Below are 23,014 nucleotides of genomic sequence, written 5' to 3'. Positions count from 1 at the left end.
TAGTCGTGCAACAGAAAACTCAGATAGATAGTCTAGCTAGCTGTCTAGATTTACCCTGAAGAGATGTGAGGAGCAGTTAACCATAGTCCTCAGAAATCTGTTTAAATTCCAACACAAAGAAAGAGTAAGTTCATGGACATCTGGCCAAAAAGAAGTGGATATAGACAAGAGAGCCATTAAAGTACAGTATCAAAACCAAGTTCAGCACCATAAGTGTTCATCTTCAGCTCTTAATGGCCGGGTCAAAGACAATTAAATTACTTGATGAACGTATCAAGAGTATTGGGCCCTATTTTAACGATGCACAAAGCGCCTGGCCCAGTTATGTTTAGGACTTGTACGAGTCAACATTTGCTTAACAACGGAAAAAATGGTCTGTGAGCCAGGCGCATGGTTGAAAAGGGTTGCACTTGCTATCTTAATTAATCATAGTTTTGGGCGTAACATGTAATAAACCAATCATCATTCGAGTGTCATCTCCCATTCCCTTTCCAAGCCAGGCGCGTTTGTACCTTGGTCCATTGTTATTATGATGGTGGATTTGCTAAGCAGGAAGGAGAGATTTTCAGGAGAAGAAACTGATATGCATGTGCGTGAAGTGAAAGCGCGCAAGCAGAACATATATTTCACATTGTAATATATTTTTTTCAATCTTTTGCGTGTGTGTGCTGCTGCATGTCCTTGTGTGCTCACACTGTGCACGAGCCTAGTTGCATTTTACTAATACGCTGTTAAAATAACAATAAAATGCTGCACTGTTGACTTCAGACCAGGTTTTTTGTTGGTCATTGGCGCGATCGCTTTACGCTGCCTCAAGATACCTGAACACACCTCCCTGTAAAACCAGCACGCATCGGCACAGGTGCATTTGCTATTTAATCAAGGTGGGCGCTGGAAGGGATATTGACAACTGCGTCGCTCTTAAAGGTGTTCTAAGCGATGTCACACGTGTTTTAGGGTACAACATTTGTTGTCACATACAGCAAACATCTCCTCACTATCTGCTGGCTGCCTGCCCCCTGAACACACTGTAAAAACATCTCCTCACTATCTGCTGGCTCCCTGCCTGCCCCCTGAACACACTGTAAAAACATCTCCTCACTATCTTCTAGCTGCCTGTCCCCTGAACACACTAAAAAAAAAAAACGTGGTCTCTGTAGCAGGGTTGCACAATAAATCAAATTTTAATCACGATCACAATTTTGACTTCCCACGATCAAATTTGCGTGATCAAGCGTTTTTTTTTTTTAAAGGGTCATTTAATAGAATGCTCCTTTTTTTTTTTTTGCGTAGCGCATCTACCGCTCCGTAAACCACTGTCTGCTCATGTGCCAGTCAGAGTTGTTCCCTGCATTGCGCAGCTTAGTTTATAGATGTAGACAGTCACAGAGGACAGAGTAACGGGAGGAGAATTCAACAGAGAGCAGTCGGTCTCAAGGTTTACCAGTTTACCAGTAAACACAACATTTTGTCCCGTCTGTGTTGTTTTTCAGACAACAGCAGTGATCAGTGCTGGTCGGTGCTAGTTAGCGTCTGTTAGCTGTTAGCTCCTCTAGGACGCACCGGTGATAATGTCTTCGCAGAAGCTGCAATGTTGTTCTATGAATATGGTTTAATTTTGCGTTACATGACACATTTTATCTGTAAAGCAGTGCCTGTGTTTGGATCTCTCGATTTTAATTTTTTATTAACACAGCTGTATATTGTAAGTGTAAGTATGAGGGGCAAACCTGTATTTGTACCGGTGTTTCCGCGGGTAACTGCTATTGCGGCCGCCACGGCAAAGAACACAGAAGAAGTTATTGAATGCAACTAACTTCAGTTCGTGCAGTGTGAGACGGAGCTGCTGGACCTGGGCCAGAGATGTGACCCATGGCCAGAATATTATAGTTCATAAAAATGCAGCGCAGTGGGCACCCAGATAGCTCAGTGGGTTGAGCGGGTGCCCATGTACAGAGGCTTGCTCCTCGACGCAGCGGGCCCGGGTTCGAATCCAGCCTGTGGCCCCTTTGCTGCATGTCACCCCCCTCTCTCTTTCCCCCTTTCACTCTGTCTGGCTATCTATCTAATAAAGGGAAAAAACCCAGAAAAAATAACTTTAAAAAAAAATGCAGCGCAGTGACGATACAGACATTTCATACACACAACGTGTGTATCCGCCATTCGACCCGTGGACCCATTCATAATGAGTCTGCCGTCTCTCTGTGAGTGGCGTCCATCACAATCCCTCTCTCTCCCTAGCTCTTTTAATCAGTTATTGTTGAAAACAAGTGAAGGAGCTTTCTCAGAGATGCATTTAAAAACAAAAATGTTCTACACTATTTATTTCAGATAATCTTTTTTTCTAATTTTCATTTATATAGCTGTATGTACGCAGCTATCTATACTATCTGTCTATACAACATACAACTTCAACATAAGAAGAATTTAACATAATATGTATGTGAAAGCAGTTATAAATAGCCTATGTGACAATATAATTTGTTTTGGTTAAAATCAACAAATAATCGTGAGAATAATTGTGATCACAGTATTGATCAAAATAACCGTGATAATCATTTTGGCCATAATCGTGCAGTCTTACTCTGTAGACAACCCAGGGTCTACAAATGACAAAAACAAACTGTGCCCACCTGCACCACGAAGCATACACAAACAGTGTTCCAGCGTTCCAGCCAATAACCGACAAGAAGGATTTGGGGGTGGGGGTTGGGGGCGTTAGAAGGGAGGGGACGGGATGAGGAGGAGGGAGGGGTGAGCTAGTCTTGTTTTGTTTGAAAATACTTTGAACGTCAACAAGAAGTAACGTCACCCAACATTGCTTAGAGCACCTTTAAACTAGCAAAGACACTTGCGTTGGGGTTTGTGCTGTGCTGCGCCGGGTGCACTACAGGGCCTGTTAGCCCATAGGTCATTTAACCTTCAGCTACTTCTGGTTCCAGGCCTACATCTTTAAAGATCACATCACACAGCTCACCTGTTCAGCAGAGATCAGAAGGATTTCATGGCGAGCCTTCTCGATGCCCTCCTTGGTGCCAGTGATGCGGATATTGGCGCTGGGGTCGTCAGGACGTGGAATAGCAATCTTGGTGGCGGTCTTCAGCTCCAGCTCCTGCAGCTTCTCGCCATTTTTACCAATGACAAAACGATGGTGCTCCTTGGGGATAGTGACCGTAGCTGAGGCCTGGGGAGAGAGGGAGAAAGAATGGAATATGGCAGTTTTCAGTCGGTAAACCAAAACAAAAGCATTCAACCTTGCAAAGAGGACATGGTGTTTTTCTGCACTATCAATACCAGCAGCTAAACTATACAGCTGGACCTCAGTGCACCTATTGAAATGGACATCAGCATGTTTACTGCTTGAACCCGAAAAGGCCACCCTCAGGAGCTGAAAGTCATTTTTCAGCTAAACTTTTTGTCCTAAACCGGCATGCCTGCACAGATAGAATTCTTCAAGCTGCAGCTATAACTAAGTATCCTATATCATTTTGTGGGGATATAATAAAAGTAACAGATTGTCACATTAAAACAGCTCTGATCCCATTCATCAGTTTAAGTGATGCGAGACGTTCTTCTTCAAGGAAACATCTGTTAGTCTGTAGTATTTTTTGAATGGTATACACAATCAACATAAAAAAAACATTTTTTATATTTCAGTCATTTAAAAATAGATTTGGTTAGGTTCCATAATACTAGAATGTGTAATCCCTGAAAAATACAAATGAACCAAAAGCAGCACACAATGTGCTTGCATTAATGAACAAACCTGCCATGTTTAAATACTTCAGCCAGCGTTTTTCTTTTTGCTGCCTCCACCTTCTTTTGAAACTAAATTTGTCCTCTGGCGGCGGGAACAGCCACATGCCGAGAATCAAAAGCAACGCACCTTCGATGTTCTGTGTGTGTGTCGCGTTACTAATCTGCAATGGAAAAATAAGGACGGGGTATAGCCGCCGAGTCGAGCCGAGTCAAGGCGAGTCAAGCAGGTACCATTAATAGAAAAAACGCCAGTATGCTTGGAAGGTTTCTGCAAAGAAATACAGTGCCTTGCGAAAGTATTCGGCCCCCCTGAACTTTTCAACCTTTTGACACATTTCAGGCTTCAAACATAAAGATATAACATTTTATTTTTTTTGTGAAGAATCCACCACTTGGGACACAATTGTGAAGTGGAACAAATCATTGGATATTTTAAACCTTTTTAGCAAATAAAAAACTGAAAAGTGGGTGCGTGCAAAATTATTCGCCCCTTTCCTTTCAGTGCAGCAAACTCACTCCAGAAGTTCAGCGAGGATCTTGAATGATCCAATGTTGTCCTAAATGACTGATGGTGATAATAGTCTCTGTATAAATGCCCTACTCTGTGATAGTCTCAGGGTTCTGTTGAAAGCGCAGGACATCATGAGACCAAGTAACACACCAGGCAAGTCCGTAATACTGTTGTGGAGAAGTTTAAAGCCGATTTGGATACAAAGATTTCCCAAGCTTTAAACTCCAAGAGCACTGTCAAGCGATCATTTTAAATGGAAGGAGTACCAACCACTGAAAACTACCAAGACCTGGCCGCCCTGTAACTTTCAGCTCAGACAAGGAGAAGACTGATCAGAGATCAGCCAGAGGCCCACGATCACTCTGGATGAACTGCAGGAACTACAGCTGAGGTGGGAGAGTCTGTCCATAGGACCAATCAGTCTGTACACTGCACAAATCTGCCTTCATGGAATTGGCAGAAGAAAGCCATTTCTCAAAGATATCCAAAAAAGTCTTGTCTAAAGTTTGCCACAGCCTCCTGGAGACACCACCAAACATGTGGAAGAATGCTCTGTCAGATTGAAACCAAAATCAAACTTTTTGCCACAATGCAAAACGATTGTTTGGCGTAAAAGCAACACAGCTCATCACCCTCACACACCATCCCCACTGTCAACATGGTGTGGCACATCATGGTTTGGGCCTGCTTTTCTTCAGCAGGGACAGGGGAGATGGTTAAAATTGATGGGAAGATGGATGGAGCCATACGGACCATTCTGGAAGAAAACCTGTTGGAGTCTGCAAAGACCTGAAACTGGGACGGAGATTTATCTTCCACACGACAATGAAAAAAAAAATCCAAACAAGCAAAATCTACAAAGGAATGGTTCCCAAATAAACGTATCCAGGTGTTAGAATGGCCAAGTCAATGTCCAGACCTGAATCTAATTGAGAATCTGTGGAAAGAAATGAAAACGCTCTCCATCCAACCTCACTGAGCTCCAGCTGTTTTGCAAGGAAGAATGGGCAAGATTTCCGTCTTCTCACTGTGCAAAACTGATAGATCCATACCCAAAGCGACTGCAGCTGTAAGCCGCCAGCAAAAGGTGGCTCTACAAAGTATTAACGCAAGGGGGCCGAATAATTTTGCACGCCCAATTTTTCAGTTTTTTATTTGCTAAAAAAGTTTAAAATATCCAATAGATTTTGTTCCACTTAACAGTAGAACGTTTAGCAAAAACTACAACCACTACACCGGATCTAGCGAGACCAGAAACAAAAACACGAGCACGCCACAACACAGCTTTGGGCTCACGAAGCGCTGCCCAAAGAGTATTAACGTTACGTTTTGATTGGATGGCGAGCGCCAGACAGTGCTAAATGGATGACAATCAATATTCTGAATGGAAAGTTTACTGTTTTAAAAGTTGCCCAAATTTTACCCTATGACAAGACCAAAGTGATTTGCTTGGGTTTTTTGTGTTGTGAACCTCAGCTACTTGCAGCACGTCCAAGCCTGAAATCTACCACTTGCTGGCCAAGCCACAGCTGGTGCCATTCTCTCCCCTCCTCCCGTCTGTCAAAGTATTTTCTCCTCACATTTTATGATGGTACGGTGTTACATTTTGTGAGAAGAATATTGCACCAAGTGATATGTAATGTGAATTGAAACCACTACATAGACGTATATGCTGAGAGGAACAAAAAGTAAATCAGTGACTTTAGTAATAGATAAAAAAAGTGTGATTAATGCGAGTCACAACCATGAATTAATGTGAATTAAACTATTGATTGTTGACAGCAACATAACCACTTGAATGCCATCACAATAACTAAGCATGTTTTGTAAACAACACGAGCTTGTGACCTGCAGAATAAAGGTGCATGGCCAAAGATGGCACCAAGAGTCGGCTACCTCGTATTATCCTCATCTCTCCTGATAACCCACTGCCCTTTGGCGCAATTGATGTACGATGCAGCTCTAGGACCTGTACGGCACGTCCTCCGTATATGGGCACCAGTGCCTGAGGAGACAATCGTGAAGGGAATATGTGGGACATGGGAAGGATAGAGAGGCATTAAAAGAAAGACTGCATCGTGTCTGAAATGAAGTAAATGGCCACCTACCCAGCAGTGCGGAACTTTTAGCTAGTTCACACTTCATCACGCCCAGCAATAGTGAGATGTCACACTTTCGGTGGGACAAACTCTGCCCTCTGGGCTGCCTACACCGTTTTCCTGCAGGAGCCTCCTGCTGTGATTTCACCAAAATACAATGATTAAGACAACGTGTTTGGCTTGCACTGTAAACATATAACTTATTCATGAGCATTACTTTTTCCACTTACAGATTAAAATACTACACATATTAACCTTGAGCAAGTGAAGATCAACCTTAACACTGGCAGGTAAAGAAGGAGCAGCAGGTGGTAATTTCCAATATAAAATGATCTACAGTGATCGGAACTGTGTTTTCATTAAGATCTTAATAATGTGACATAGTACGTGACTTACAGAAGCAATACTTTCATTATTACAACATTACACAACATTAAACATTATAGTTTGCAGGACACTACTTGTGCGTTAGGTTCTGACCTGCAAGCGCTGTCGTCTCTCTCAGGGAACTTGATTTGGACCTCGTGCTCCCTGGTGATGTACTGAATGCGGCAAACCTTTAAGTGCCCCATGGGATGGCTCGGGTGGAAGCGCTGAGGGATGATCACACTCCACATTCACCGGGACTCCTGCTCGCGATAGGGGAGGAAAGAGAGGACTGAAGACTGGGGGATTGCTTCCATACACTATTTGGCTGTGAAATAATTGGGCGCATAACACAAACAGTTTGTATGCCTGCGACACAAGTTCTAGCTGGATGTGTCCGTTTTTTTGCCTCATACTTTTATTTAAAATTGCAGTACGTAATTGGAAGATTTTGATAACTAAATCTACCAGACCCTTTGACCTGAACATTTATTAAAGGTCCCATGACACGTGTTCTTGTGGATGCCCTTTTTTATTTTTAGGCCGTAAGTGGTCCCCTAAAATACTTTCCCAAATCAGCCTGGGCTGAATTCCAGCCACTAGAGAACCAGCTAACCACCATGAGCTTCCATTACGTATGTGGCCTTATTTCTGAGTCAGTGGAGCTTTTGAGGAGGAGAGAGGGGGGGCAAGGTGGAAGGGCTGGGGGGTGTGGTCTTGACCAACTGGCTTGTTTTGAGAAACGCCATGATGTCCTCTACTCTCTCTCATGGTGGTCCAAGTTCTGGGGCCCGGGTGGGAGGCAAGGAAAGTAGGAGGTAACCTGCCCTTTATGACCAAAGGAGAAAGTTTCCAGATGGCCTACTCTGAGCTTCATTTTCTCAAAGGCAAGCAGGATACCCAGGCAGGCTAGGGGAACTCATTTAACCGTTGAACCCCTCCTAAATTGAAATTTTCATACCATGGGGCCTTTAAATGTAATGTAAATAGTAAATGTGGCTGTATTATTATAGCGCTGTTCAGTCTTTAAACAAACTGCTCAAAGCGCATTATAACATCTACAGGATACATTCACCATTCACACACCATTCTACACGTGGCCGTTGCTAGCCGTACAAGGTGCCACCTGACTCATCAGATAACATGCATACACAATCATCACTCCGATCGCAGCACCGGGGGCAACTCGGGGTTCAATGTCTTGCCAAAGACACTTCGACAAGGACTGCAGGGTGCGGGGATCTGAACACACCAACATATCCGATTGGCAGGCACCGCGCTACCCCTGACCCACAGCCGCCCCTTGAATCTGTAACGGTGTGTCTCTGACCAGAGGTGCTCCCTTTTATGGGCGAACATAATTTTTCTGGGCAATTGATCAAAATAAAAGTTTTTTTTTGTGTTTTTAATACTTGAATTGTCACTCTGTATTTTTTGTAAATTGTTCTCAAAGTCCCTTTCCTTACAGGTCCTCGTATGATCTAACCTGGATGGTTTCTTGGCGCGCCCCCCAACAGTCCGCTTGGCTCCCTGTCCGAGAGGACCCGCGACGTTGCCCCTCCGGTACGACGCGGGATCCAACGGCTTACACACCAGCGCTACTCCTGTCTGCCAGCTCCCGTAGCACCTGAAGCCTCTCCGCACACAAGGGCGGGTTGGTGGCCGAAACATCTACTACCATGCTGTCCTCCACCACATCATCCTGGAGAGGGTGAGACAACAGGTAACGTAGAGTGGAGGGGTTATTTTAGAATATGACACACCAGATGTAGGGGGCTCTATCTTTTTATTTTCTCTTTAGTGTTTTGAAGTTGTTTTATTCCTTCTGTTTTGGTGGATAATATAAAAATCCAATTTAGCACTTTTGCTTTGGCTTTATTTCTGTGGCAAATAATTAACATGCAACGCAATAAAACAACTGATAACTACATTTAAAAACAAAACGCAACAAATAAATTAAAAATACCAAATACAGACAATAAATGCAGGTACAGTCCCTGACAAAAGTCTTGGTCGCTTGTGTACACGATTGGACCTGAGTGCCGCTGCAAATATATTTCTACATCACATTTTCTTTACAAGAAATGGCTCATTTTATCCCAACAGCCTTTTGTAAATAATGTTTCAGTGCAAAAAGAAACTGTCAAAAAGTATTCTAATTATTCACCGCTTGTAAAAGCCCATTGAGTTGCAATTTTTGCAAAGACAAATGTTTGTCGCCTTGCATATGACTTCCCTGGGAACTAATTAAGGATCAATAGGTCTTCAGTGTGTATAAAAACAAGCCCACGTATACTCTAGACTACCACATCAACCTGCAACGAACCTCCTGCAAACATGCCCCCTAGGATTCACCCTGAGACTAAGGTGGATTATCAAGCGAGAAGACCAGATCCATGCTGATTTACAGACACCGTCATGTGAACTCAGCGTCAAGTACAGAGGATTAAAAACATTTGGAAAGACACTGAGATGTTTTTGACAGCCCAGGTCAGGCAGCCCCGCAAGACACTGGCTCTGAGAAGGACCGTTTCTGTTGGCTCGAAATCCAGGCCAGCCCATTTTCACGCAGGCAGCAGGCTCCCCAGAACCTGGGTCCCCTGAAGCCCTTGTACACCAGAACGGTTTGTCGGATTCGTCTCGAAATGGCCCTCCACTGGTCGAATCAGTGCCAGAAGCCAGCACTAAACAAAAAGCACAATTGAACAAACCGTGTGGCATTTGCCAAGGCCCACAGCCTGCTAAAAGGATGGACCCTGGAGAAGTGGGAGAAGAAAGTGGATTTTTCAGATGAATCTTCTGTGTGATTACAATCACAGTTTGCGCCATATTGCAGGAGACCTCCTGGAGCCCGCATGGATCAAGATTCACCCCCGAAACAGTGGAATTTTGGTGGCGGAAACACATGGTTGTGGGGTTACATCGCAGTATGGGGGGTGCGACGAAATCCTGCAGAGGTGAGAAAGGCAACTCAGTCTCAATACCACCGAAATTCTTAGCTAACTCTTATATTCCTAACATAAACGAGGCCAAATTACCCAGCAGGATGGTGTCCATCGCATACTTCATACTCCACTCTTCAAAGTTCCTCAAGGCGATAAGAAGATCAAGATTGCCTCCATGCTTGCGGCCTTCCGCCATACCAGACATGCAAACATCATGTGAGCATATGTGGCGTGTAGGTATGAAGAGGAGCATGGGGACCAAACAAAGAATATTGAATGAAACTCTGGGAAGGCAGCACAGACTGCTTTCCTAGCTATTGCCTTATGACTTCATCATAATTGATAGATCCCTATGCCAAACACGCATGGATCCGTCCATTCAAAGCTCATGGAAGTCAGTACAAGATATTAAATAAATCTCTACAGCCACCACTATTTAATTTGTTGCATATTTTTAGTATTTGTATGTAATTGTATCAATATTCATGTATAGGCAACAAAACTTGTGACCTTTCTGTCTGTTTAAATATAAATTTTTTTATGGGTGGGGGAAAACTATTTATTTCAGTGCATTGAACATCATTTGGGAGGTTTTAGCTGTTCATATGAGCTATTATTTAACACAATTGCTAATTAAAAGTCGGTTTAAAGCAGGTGTTTTCTACAATAGATAAAGACGACAAGACTTTTGTAGTCGGGACTTGTAGTGAATTACCCAGGTTTGTTGATAACCTTTTCCAGCTCCTTCGGGCGACGGACTCCGGCTTCCCTCCTTCCCGACGATGTTGATCGTTCCTGCTCGGTGTCATCTGGCGATGGAACATGAGTGCGGGCGCCCGTCTTGTTTTTCCCGCACAAGCGAACCACGGCGATATTGGCGCCCTCCACGCGCCGATCAGAATTATGGTAATACTGGTTTGGCCTGAAGCTTCAGCTGGTAAAGTGTTGACGGTGGCGACTTGCTAAAAATGGAAAGAAAGGAAGGGCGGAAGAAGGAAGGAAAGGAAGGAAGGAAGGAGGAGAAGGAAAGGTGATGTAAGTATTCACCCTCTCTTCCTTACTCTTTATAGTTACTCACTCTCTAAACTATTGTGTTCATATCAAACTTTATCGCGCCCCACCACCTTCGTCTTCAGCCAGCTGCATGCTTTTTAGCTAGGGTTTCTTGGCCTTTTCCACCTCACCAACGGACCCTCTGATGGTGACATTGTCTGAGCCAGAGCCTCAGAGGGGAAATGGATGTGGACGCCGCCGCAGTCCTCCATGATGGAGCGCACAAGCAGCCCTTTGAGCCAATCAGAGAGTTGTGCAGCTTGGCAGGGATGGCAACCTCTGGTCTCCTTAATGTTGGCCTGAAGGATGAAGAGCGAAATGAGAGAAAGGAAATTGAGGTGACATCAACATTTGCAGCATTTTGTCATGTTCTGGTTGCCTCATCTGCCCATTAAAAGGTCATAATATTCACACCTGGTCACACAGCTTAAATTTGGATCTAAAACTTATAATTTGGGTAGTCATTTTTTGGATATATTTAAATCAAAATGCAGTTCATTTTTCACTTTAGGACAGGAGATTTAACAACGATCTTAACTCAAGGTCACTTATTCGCTTTTTCCAGAATTCTTTTATTTTTAATATTTAGGGCATGCTCTGGTGTTTACAAATAGCATGAGTGGAAAATGGCAGCAAATGAGGAAGACAGAGATTGCACAAGGGTGTGTGTTAACTCTGCGTTTGTATGTTACCCCAATAATATCATTTAGTAAATTAAGTGTAAAAAGTATAAATCAGAACTGATTTATTTTTACTGCTTAATTTATCAATTTTGTCAATCACATCATTGTTTTTTTTTTACTTCAGTTATTACAAATAAAAGTAATTATGGTGGGGATCAATGAAAGAAGATACAATACATAAGAAAAAATCTATATCTTCCCAGAAACCCTGGAAGCTGCAACAACAGCGACAAAACCAGTCTTATGTCTCTCACCAGTTCGTCTCTGGATGGCGAGGATTCGATCTCTGGCTGCTCACATTCCTCTCTTGCCTGTGATGGATGATCATCTCGGAGTTACTGTTCCTCTGTCGGCAAGTCGATCTTAGTGTTGGTCTCTTCACGGATCTGGTGGCATTAACAATATCTGTTATTTGAACCTTTAACATAATGTACATTGTTCTGGCGACAGTTTAAATAGATTTCGGCTACAGTGTACTGTTCCATATTTGTTGTTTCATGTATGGGTTTAACACATTTTGACACTGAAATGGATACATATTTTGAAGTGATATTTTCAATTTTCAATGTGCGCTTTAAAGTCTCACCTTTTTGATGTTGGCCGCCGCCCTTACCATGATGTTTTTTGTGAAACTGCTTGAAGATGGGAACGAGAGCAAGAAGAAGCTTTCTCAATCTGAAAAAAAAAGAATGCTGTTATGAAGTTAGGTGTGAAAGAGAAAGTAGTAAAAAGAGGAAAGATAGAGAACATGGTGGGTCATACCAGGTCAGCATAATTTTTGGGAAACTTTGCCACTTTCTCACCATCTTTCTTCGGCCCCTCACTGGACTACGTCATTCTTCTGTGATGGGTCGGGGAAGTTGATGATGACACTAAGCAGAAGAAAGATAATAATTATCAAATAAATTAGAAGTGCATCAAAACAATTATTCACATGAGAATGGGCAAGATGAAGTGCAGTGGGGGTCAGAAAAAAAACGTTCACCTCAGGGAACTTGTCTCGACTTCTTTGATCTTCTCCCCTTCTGGCCGATGATCGTCCGATTGAACTTCTGCTCCACATCAGGTCTTTGGTGCGCTCGTTTTCCTGGTATTGGGAGAAAGAAAAAGTGTGAGCTGGCCTGTTTGGAGTTTTTGTTTTTTGGTTTATGCCAACCAGGAATGAATGAATGATAACTCTCACCATTCTCTGGACCATCTCAATGAGCTCTCTGCATGCAAGACTGAACTCCTTTAGGTCTCCCTCATACCGACAGGCCACTTCGTTCAGAGTCCTGGGGGATTCGTACCAACACTTGACGCTCCGATTCCGATTGACGTTGTAAGGTTGTGACAGAATCCATCACAAGTTGTAGTGTGTGGTGTAGTTTTGTTTAAGCGCCATTGTGTAATTGTTGAGTTTCTTCTTAGCAAAAAATCTCTTTGTTTCTTTCACAATATTGTGATCTGGAGCACACGAATGTAACGAAGACGCCAAGGAAGTTAAAAGATAATTAAAAGACAGCGCAAACAGGCAAAGACAGACTAAGTATTTGGTCAATACAGTTATAATATGGAGTGGCTTTTCCAAGATGGAAAGACCTTATCCATCTTCATCTGCTTAACAGGACCCCAAACTTCCCTTTCCCGCAGCAACATCAACAGCTCTGACTGGGGGATCCCTGCATTCCCAGGACCAGGTGGAGATATAATCTAGAAACTTTTCCTCGCGTCAATGATGAAAAAACCTTGTACCTTGATATAAACGTAATCATATATGTCGAGATTTCCTTGGCACATTACACAGACAATGGAGATACTAAGAGCTATTTTGGTTTCATTGACATTGTCTATTCCGCTACTATGCTTCATATTAAAAACACAGGCCGCCGTTGTCTTCTCTCTACGGCTGTAAACATTGCCTTACACTATAATCTCAAACATTTACAGAATAAAGATAGCCTGATGACTTTATAACATTAGCTTGCATATGTATAGGACCAGCTGAATGTTAGCATGAAATGGACCAATAAACACTGACACTGGAAGGAACTACCAAGGAGACATGTGATTTTGCGTTCGGCCACCGTAGGAGTTTAAATGCGATCGGATGGGGGGCTATAAGTTAATATTCCGTTTGTTGTCTAATACAATTCACCGCTAGATGGTGAGAAAATCCACCAATGTAGCTTTAGTACGTTTTATCTAAACCCAGAATTTGATGCAGGGTCTCTAAAATGTGTCCACAACTGTATCAGTGGGCTCCAACTAAAACAACTTGGCTTAAAAACACAGCAATAAAGGATGGTCCTCACTGCATTTGAACTCTCAAATCCCAAAGTGTTGACACCCAGTTTGTTTCTGTTGAGATCGGCAGAGCAGTAGCGTACTCACTGTTGGCTCCGTTCTTTCCGATAGGTGCTGTGGAAACGCTGGTCTATGACACGTCAGTGTAGTCCATCCTCACCCAGCTGGACAAGAAAGGCAGAGGAGATTTGTCACTGAAAAGTTCCCTAAGATATAGCACTGAAACCCCATTAAATATCTATCTATTTTCTCCTTTTCTCTTGTATCTCTCAGGTGTCTTTATTCTAAGAGTGATAAAGTGGACATCACAAAACATCCAAACTGAAACTAAAACCTTAAGACTAGAGTGTAAGGATCATCAATATATCACTATAATGTTCTTTCGCCAGAAATTAGTGCCTTCTAAATTTAAAAAAACAAAGCGCCAATTGTACCAGTAGCTCTCTCTCTCTCTCTCTTTCACACATACTCTACTTCCGTCTTTCTCTCTCGGGTGCTTGCTCTAGAGGCAATACAACTATCCAAACTGATGATTTTAGAAAGAAATTGACAGCCACCTGCATATATGCACCTCAAAAAATCAACCTGTGCACCGTTAATGTATCATAATTGTTACTTTTTGGGCATGCACCACCCCAACCCTGTACCCTAGTGTTGGGTGGACAGGGGGGGAGGCATCAACCAGATGAACGATAACATCATCCAGCGGACTAACTGTGTGTGTGTGTGTGTGGTGTAGGGTAAGTACTCACCAGTGCCTTGATGATCTCTTTATCTGGGCCTGAGCCTGTTCCACCCTCCTCTGTTGGCCCCTCCAGACTAATGGCTCCTCACCGTCGTAAACTCTATGTGAACCTACACACAAAGACAACAGCCCTATGTTGATCCATAGTGCCACGTAAATAAACACATGTCAGTTCATGTCAAGTATCCTCTGCCATGCTGCTGTCACTTCTCAATTACCCCTTTTTCTTCACCTTCTACATGGATTGACCTGCATAAAGTAACCCCATCATATGTAAGAAGCGTGTGTTTAATACTCTGGTTGTAACTCAGATCCACTCTTTTCCGCACACCCCTCTCTCGCCCTTACCGTGGTAGTGCTGTTGATCCGCCCGTGTTTTGTCCCTTTCTTGCCAATGGACGCGATGCAGCCACGGCCGGAGCTGTCACCTCCACCACCATCACACTCTTTGCTTGCGCACAGGACAAAATCCTTTATAAATTTAAATTCAATTAATTCACAACCTCACCGCAATCTCTAAATAAGCATGTTACAGACTAATTCACCTATGATAAATAAACTGGCTGGAAAGAATCACATTTCAAAAACTACACTATTATTTTGACTATATATAATGTGCGTCACAACAACAATACATATATCAGCTCTTTAACCTTCTCTCTCCTCCTCACCTTTGCGTACACCTCGTGAGCGCTGGTCCCAGCTTGTCAGGCTCACCCCCTCAGGATGATGGTCTCGAGCCGGAGTCCAGAGGACCATCTCCACAGACACCCCCGTAGTCTCCAGGATCTCCTGCAGGTGTTGCCTTTGGACCTTAATGTACTTATGCTGAACTTCTTTACCTCCCGGAGATGGTGGTGGTTTCCTCTTCTGCATGGTGGATAGAGGAAAATAGAAGAGATGAGCGAGTGGGCATCAACAAGAAATGGCGGTGGAGGAAGGACCCGGAATCGGTCAGGGGAAGATTGCTCATTGAGGAGAACAACAGTGAGGATAAAGGAAAGCACAAGCGAGGGGAACAGAAAGCAAGAAAATGGTAAGAACAGAAAGCAGAAAAAAGGAAACCTGAGCCAGAAAAGCAAGTAGGCCATGGAGTAGGATGGGAAAAGACGGGAAAAAACAAATCGAAGCAAACAGAAAGAACAAAAGAAGGGAAAAATAAAGAGACTTCACAACGAAGACTGTGAAGGACAGAGGAGTGGGTTGGTCCGTTTTGGTGGACAGAGACCAAGCAGAAGGGCGAAACCGAGAAAATGTTGATTTGCCTCCTTCATGGCATATGCACTAAACGATCTTTATCATGAAAAAGTTTTCTGCGTTACTCATGCCTGTGCGTTCTCCACGTTGTGAACATTCATTTTTCTCTCCCACATCAGATTCTCTGCGCCCGCGGGCTCATCACCTTTATTCACCAGCTCCATAGATCAATCTGCAAGCAATGCCATGATGCTTAACACACCCACACCTTGCCACACATAGACGCCGCGTTACCATGCCACAAATCTTGGTTTCTCTTTGTTTAGTCTTGTGTTGTGGATCGTCATAGAAGAACTATAGACCCTGCTCGGTACCGTAAAACATTAAAACCCAAGTTAAGTCCCCTCAACTACGCACAATGACGACACCAAAAAGAGTTCGTGTCTTACATCAGCACCATCCGAATTAGTCATATCAAGAGCAGATTGAGGTTGTGAAGAGTCTTCTATTGTTGTTTAACTGGGGGACCATCATGATGTCAACACAGGCTTGGGCACCAGCAGCAAACTGCATCGCGTGGATTTGAAAGCGCTAAGTTCGTTGTCGTTGTAGGAAAGAGAAGCTTGACCAAACTAGTGCCTGTTCTCCACCGCGAAAGCAGGCATGTACGGTTAGTTGTTGACACCAATGGCTATCCCCGCGACCATAAAAACATAACAATCCAACGACGAACAGGCACATGCGATCAGTTCTGATGTTGCTGAAGGTATAGGCCTGATGCTTACTGGTCACTACAGCTCTCGAAGTGAATCTTAAGAGTGCTCCTTTTTGGCGTTTATTGTGTATTCACGAAACCACAAGAGTTCAACTGGTCACTGGGTACAAGCACTACACTCCAGAGTTAACTGCAGTGAGTAGTCTGTAAACGCCTGAGGGATTATGTGTCTCAAAGAATTGCAGATTCTATCGAACAAGATGCGCGTCAGTTGTTAGGGATTATTAATGAACTCCAACATAGCCAGGGTGAGGTACCGCAGAATATCTAGACTGTGTTTCGCTGTACTAACAGCGTCACGACTGAACCTACGCTCGCAAGACATCTCAAGGCCTGCATGGAGGACAGTGTGTCTTATGCCATGATTCACTGTCCGCGTAGTACGCCTTTAATGTCGGCTATTAAAGGCGGAATAATCTCTATGACCTCTAGCTCCCCCAGTAAGAGCGTGCACACCATGTTGCCTGAGACCTGCAGCAGCCCAGGTTTGAATCCGAACTGTGGCCCTTTGCATGTCATCCCTTCTCTTTCTCTTCCCCTTCCTGGTCTATCCTTGTCGCTGTCGAAAAAAAAGGCGGAATAATCTTTAAAAAAATACATCTTTTGAAGAAACGCACCTTGTCTCGTAGATGGCTCGGATGCGGCCAGCAGAGCCAGTGCGACGGCCCTTCTCCCGGTGATGACAATATCGTCCTTGGGTTAGGTGGTGGCGGGATGCTGTGATGGCGCAGACGTCTCCAGGCTTAGCTCACTGCACCAGCCCGGTTGTGGGGGCCGGCGATGAAGGGATGGAAGGACTTCCAGGGACAGACGCTCCATGCACGCTTGTCACCTGGTGAGCAGCAGCGAGCGTGAGGAAGAGGAGGGGAGTCGGCAAACAGAAGAGTCCATCAAACAATGAAGACTTAAATAGTAGCTGCCGTGATTAGAGAGGCAAACACAGACCTTTCCCACAGCGCTGCGGGAGAGGGTCCGGCTAGCAAACAACATTCCGGGATGGAAGAGAAACATGCTCTGGTTAATTGGATGTCTTTAAACCAATCACAATCGTGGGCGGGGCCGGGTGCGCTGCAAAATAGGCTTGGGGAGGAACTTATTTGGTGGAACGTGTGTACATTCAAAAGTAGTTTTAGTCGTGCAACAGAAAACTCAGATAGATAGTCTAGCTAGCTGTCTAGATTTACCCTGAAGAGATGTGAGGAGCAGTTAACCATAGTCCTCCAGAAATCTGTTTAAATTCCAAACACAAAGAAAGAGTAGTTCATGGACATCTGGCCAAAAAGAAGTGGTATAGACAAGAGAGCCATTAAAGTACAGTATCAAAACCAAGTTCAGCACCATAAGTGTTCATCTTCAGCTCTTAATGCCGGGTCAAGACAATTAAATTACTTGATGAACGTATCAAGAGTATTGGGCCCTATTTTAACGATGCACAAAGCGCCTGGCCCAGTTATGTTTAGGACTTGTACGAGGTCAACATTTGCTTAACAACGGAAAAAATGGTCTGTGAGCCAGGCGCATGGTTGAAAAGGGTTGCACTTGCATCTTAAAACATAGGTTTGGGCGTAACATGTAATAAACCAATCATCATTCGAGTGTCATTCTCCCATTCCCTTCCAAGCCAGGCGCGTTTGTACCTGGTCCATTGTTATTATGATGGTGATTGCTAAGCAGGAAGGAGAGATTTTCAGGAGAAGAAACTGATGCATGTGCGTGAAGGGAAAAGCGAGCAAGCAGAACATATATTTCACTTGTAATATATTTTTTTACATCTTTTGCGTGTGTGTGCTGCTGCATGTCCTTGTGTGCTCACACTGTGTGCACGAGCCTAGTTGCATTTTAACTAATACGCTGGTAAATAACAATAAAATGCTGCACTGTTGACTTCAGACCAGGTTTTTTGTTGGTCATTGGCCCGCGATCGCTTTACGCTGCCTCAAGATACCTGAACACACCTCCCTGTAAAACCAGCAGCATCGGCACAGGTGCTTTGCTATTTAATCAAGGTGGGCGCTGGAAGGGATATTGACAACTGCGTCGCTCTTAAAGGTGTTTAAGCGATTGTCACACGTGTTTTAGGGGACAACATTTGTTGTCACATACAGCAAAATCTCCTCACTATCTGGTGGCTGCCTGCCCCTGAACACCTGTAAAAACATCCTCCTCATCTATGCTGGCTCCCTGCCGCCCCCTGAACACAATGTAAAAAACATCTCTCACTATCTTCTAGCGCCTGTCCCTGAAAACAACTATAAAAAAAAAACGTGGTCTCTGTAGCAGGGTTGCACAATAAATCAAATTTTAATCACGATCACAATTTGACTTCCACGATCAAATTTGCGTGATCAAGCGTTTTTTTTTTTTAAAGGGTCATTTAATAGAATGCTCCTTTTTTTTTTTTGCGTAGAGCAGCTACCCGCTCCGTAAACCACTGTCTGCTCATGTGCCAGTCAGAGTTGTTCCTGCATTGCGCCAGCTTAGTTTATAGATGTAGACAGTCACAAGGGACAGAGTAACGGGAGGAGAATTCAACGAGAGCAGTCGGTCTCAAGGTTTACACCGTTCAAAGTAAACACAACATTTTGTCCCGTCTGTGTGTTTTTTTCAGACAACAGCAGTGATCAGTGCTGGTCGGTGTAGTAGCGTCTGTTAGCTTTAGCTCCTCTAGGACGCACCGGTGATAATGTCTTCGCAGAAGCGCAATGTTGTTCTATGAATATGGTTTAATTTTGCGTTACATGACACACATTTATCTGTAAAGCAGTGCCTGTGTTTGGATCTCTCGATTTTAATTTTTATTAACACAGCTGTATATTGTAAGTGTAAGTATGAGGGGCAAACCTGTATTGTACCGGTGTTTGCGGGGGAACTGCTATTGCGGCGCCACGGCACAAGAACACAGAAGAAGTTTTGAATGCAACTAACTTCAGTTGTGCAGTGTGAGACGGAGCTGCTGGAACTGGGCCAGAGAGATGCGATGGCAGAAATTATAGTTCATAAAAATGCAGCGCAGAGTGGGCCACCCAGATAGCTCAGTGGGTTGTTGACGGGTGGCCCATGTACAGAGGCTTGCTCCTCGACGAGCGGGCCCGGGGTTCGAATCCAGCCTGTGGCCCCTTTGCTGCAGTCACCCCCCTTTCTTTCCCCCTTTCACTCGTTGGTATCTATTAATAAGGGAAAAAACCAGAAAAAATAACTTTAAAAAAAATGCAAGCGCAGTGACGATACAGACATTTATACACACAACGTGTGTATCGCCATATCGACCCGTGGACCCATTCATATGAGTCTGCCGTTCTCTCTGTGAGTGGGGTCCATCACAATCCCTCTCTCTCCCTAGCTCTTTTAATCAGTTATTGTTGAAAACAAGTGAAGGAGCTTTCTCAGAGATGCATTTAAAAACAAAAAGTCTACACTATTTATTTCAGAAATTTTTTTTTCTAATTCATTTATATAGCTGTATGTACGCAGCTATCTATACTATCTGTCTATACAACATACAACTTCAAACATAAGAAGAATTTAACATAATATGTATGTGAAAGCAGTTTTAAATAGCCCATTGTGACAATATAATTGTTTTGGTTAAAATCAACACAAAATCGTGAGAATAATTGTGATCACAGTATGGTCAAAATAACCGTGATAATCATTTGGCCATAATCGTGCAGTCTTACTCTGTAGACAACCCAGGGTCTACAAATGACAAAAACAAACTGTGCCCACCTGGACCACGAAGCATACACAAACAGGTTCCAGCGTTCCAGCCAATAACCGACAAGAAGGATTTGGGGGTGGGGGTTGGGGGCGGTAGAAGGGAGGGGACGGGATGAGGGGAGGGAGGGGTGAGCTAGTCTTGTTTTGTTTTGAAAATACTTGAACGTCAACAAAGAAGTAACGTCACCCAACATTGCTTAGAGCACCTTTAAACTAGCAAAGACACTTGCGTTGGGGTTTGTGCTGTGCTGCGCCGGGTGCACTACAGGGCCTGGTAGCCCATAGGTATTTAACCTTCAGCTACTTCTGGTTCCAGGCCTACATCTTTAAAGTCACATCACCAGCTCACCTGTTCAGCAGAGATCAGAAGGATTTCATGGCGAGCCTTCTCGATGCCCTCCTGGTGGCCAGTGATGCGGATATTGGCGCTGGGGTCGTCAGGACGTGGAATAGCAATCTTGGTGGCGGTCTTCAGCTCCAGCTCCTGCAGCTTTCTCGCATTTTACCAATGACAAACGATGGGGCTCCTTGGGGATAGTGGACCGTAGCTGAGGCCGGGGAGAGAGGGAGAAAGAATGGAATATGGCAGTTTTCAGTCGGTAAACCAAAACAAAAGCATTCAACTGCAAAGAGGACATGGTGTTTTCTGCAATATCAATACCAGCAGCTAAACTATACAGCTGGACCTCAGTGCACCTATTGAAATGGACATCAGCATGTTACTGCTGACCCGAAAAGGCCACCTCAGGGCTGAAAGTCATTTTCAGCTAAAATTTTTGTCCTAAACGGCATGCTGCAAAGATGAATTCTTCAAGCTGCAGCTATAACTAAGTATCCTTATCATTTTGTGGGAGTATAATAAAAGTAACAGATGTCACATTAAAAAAGCTCTGATCCCATTCATCAGTTTAAGTGATGCGAGACGTTCTTCTTCAGAGGAAACATCTGTTAGTCTGTAGTATTTTGAATGGTATACACAATCCAACATAAAAAAAACATTTTTATATTCAGTCATTTTAATAGATTGGTTAGGTTCCTAATACTACAGATGTGTAATCCCTGAAAAAAAATGAACAAAAGCAGCACACAATGTGCTTGCATTAATGAACAAACCTGCCATTGTTTAAATACTTCAGCCAGCGTTTTTCTTTTTGCTGCCTCCACCTTCTTTTGAAACTAAATTTGTCCTCTGGCGGCGGGAACAGCCAAGAATGCCGAGATCAAAAGCAACGCACCTTCGATGTTCTGTGTGTGTGTGCGTTACTAATCTGCAATGGAAAATAAGGACGGGGGATAGCCGCCGAGTCGAGCCGAGTCAAGGCGAGTCAAGCAGGTACCATTAATAGAAAAAACGCCAGTATGCTTGGAAGGTTTCGCAAAGAAATACAGTGCCTTGCGAAAGTATTCGGCCCCCCTGAACTTTTCAACCTTTGCACATTTCAGGCTTCAAACATAAAGATATACATTTTTATTTTTTGTGAAGAATCACCAAAAGGGGACACAATTGTGAAGTTGAACAAAAATCTATTGGATATTTTAAACCTTTTTAGCAAATAAAAAACTGAAAAGTGGTGCGTGCAAAATATTAGGCCCCTTACTTTCAGTGCAGCAAACTCACTCCAGAAGTTCAGCGAGGATCTCTGAATGATCCAATGTGTCCTAAATGACTGATGGTGATAAATAGTCTCTGTATAAAGCACTACTCGTGATAGTCTCAGGGTTTCTGTGAAAAGCGCAGAGAGCATGAAGACCAAGTAACACACAGGCAAGTCCGTAATACTGTTGTGGAGAAGTTTAAAGCCGGATTTGGATACAAAAAGATTTCCAAGCTTAAACATCCCAAGGAGCACTGTGCAAGCGATCATTTTGAAATGGAAGGAGTATCAGACCACTGAAAATCTACCAAGACTGGCGTCCTGTAAACTTCTCAGACAAGGAGAAGACGATCAGAGATGCAGCCAAGAGGCCACGATCACTCTGGATGAACTGCAGAGAACTACAGTGAGGTGGAGAGTCTGTCCATAGGACAACAATCAGTGTACACTGCACAAATCTGGCCTTCATGGAAGAGTGGCAAGAAGAAAGCCATTTCTCAAAGATATCCATAAAAAGTTGTCTAAAGTTTGCCACAAGCCTCCTGGGAGACAACCAAAACATGTGGGAAGAAGGTGCTCTGGTCAGATGAAACCAAAATCAAACTTTTTGGCACAATGCAAAACGATATGTTTGGCGTAAAAGCAACACAGCTCATCACTCAACACACCATCCCCACTGTCAACATGGTGGTGGCAGCATCATGGTTTGGGCCTGCTTTCCAGCAGGGACAGGGGAGATGGTTTTAAAATTGATGGGAAGATGGATGGAGCCAAATACAGGACCATTCTGGAAGAAAACACTGTTGGAGTCTGCAAAAGACTGAAACTGGGACGGAGATTTATCTTCCAACAAGACAATGATCCAAAACATAAAGCAAAATCTACAAAGGATGGTTCCAAAATAAACGTATCCAGGTGTTAGAATGGCCAAGTCAATGCCAGACCTGAATCTAATGAGAATCTGTGGAAAGAAATGAAAAAGCTCTCCATCCAACCCATGAGCTCCAGCTGTTTTGCAAGGAAGAATGGGAAGAATTTAGTCTCTCAATGTGCCAAAATGATAGAGACATACCCCAAGCGAATTGCAGCTGTAATCGCAGCAAAAGGTGGCTTACAAAGTATTAACGCAAGGGGGCCCGAATAATTTGCACGCCCAATTTTTCAGTTTTTTATTGCTAAAAAAGTTTAAAAATCCAATAGATTTGTTCACTTCACAATTGTGTCCCACTTGTTGGTGATTTTCACAAAAATAAAAATGTTCTATCTTATGTTTGAAGCCTGAA

General features: G+C 43.6%; 1 protein-coding gene across 1 annotated transcript in view; it reads right to left on the bottom strand.

Annotated features, from left to right (window-relative positions):
* The window catches only part of hdlbpb (high density lipoprotein binding protein b), a 44,772-nt gene that overhangs the window by 17,561 nt on the left and 4,197 nt on the right, over positions 1 to 23,014 (bottom strand). Inside the window, exon 6 of the mRNA XM_032511313.1 lies at positions 2,978 to 3,184. Coding sequence (XP_032367204.1) covers positions 2,978 to 3,184 — 207 coding nt within the window. The remainder of the gene's footprint in view (positions 1 to 2,977; positions 3,185 to 23,014) is intronic.

Source organism: Etheostoma spectabile, unplaced genomic scaffold (assembly GCF_008692095.1).
Source record: "Etheostoma spectabile isolate EspeVRDwgs_2016 unplaced genomic scaffold, UIUC_Espe_1.0 scaffold352, whole genome shotgun sequence".
Taxonomy (NCBI): Eukaryota; Metazoa; Chordata; class Actinopteri; order Perciformes; family Percidae; genus Etheostoma; species Etheostoma spectabile.
Note: the sequence above shows the minus strand (reverse complement) of the source record. Positions and strands in the feature narration are given on the sequence as shown.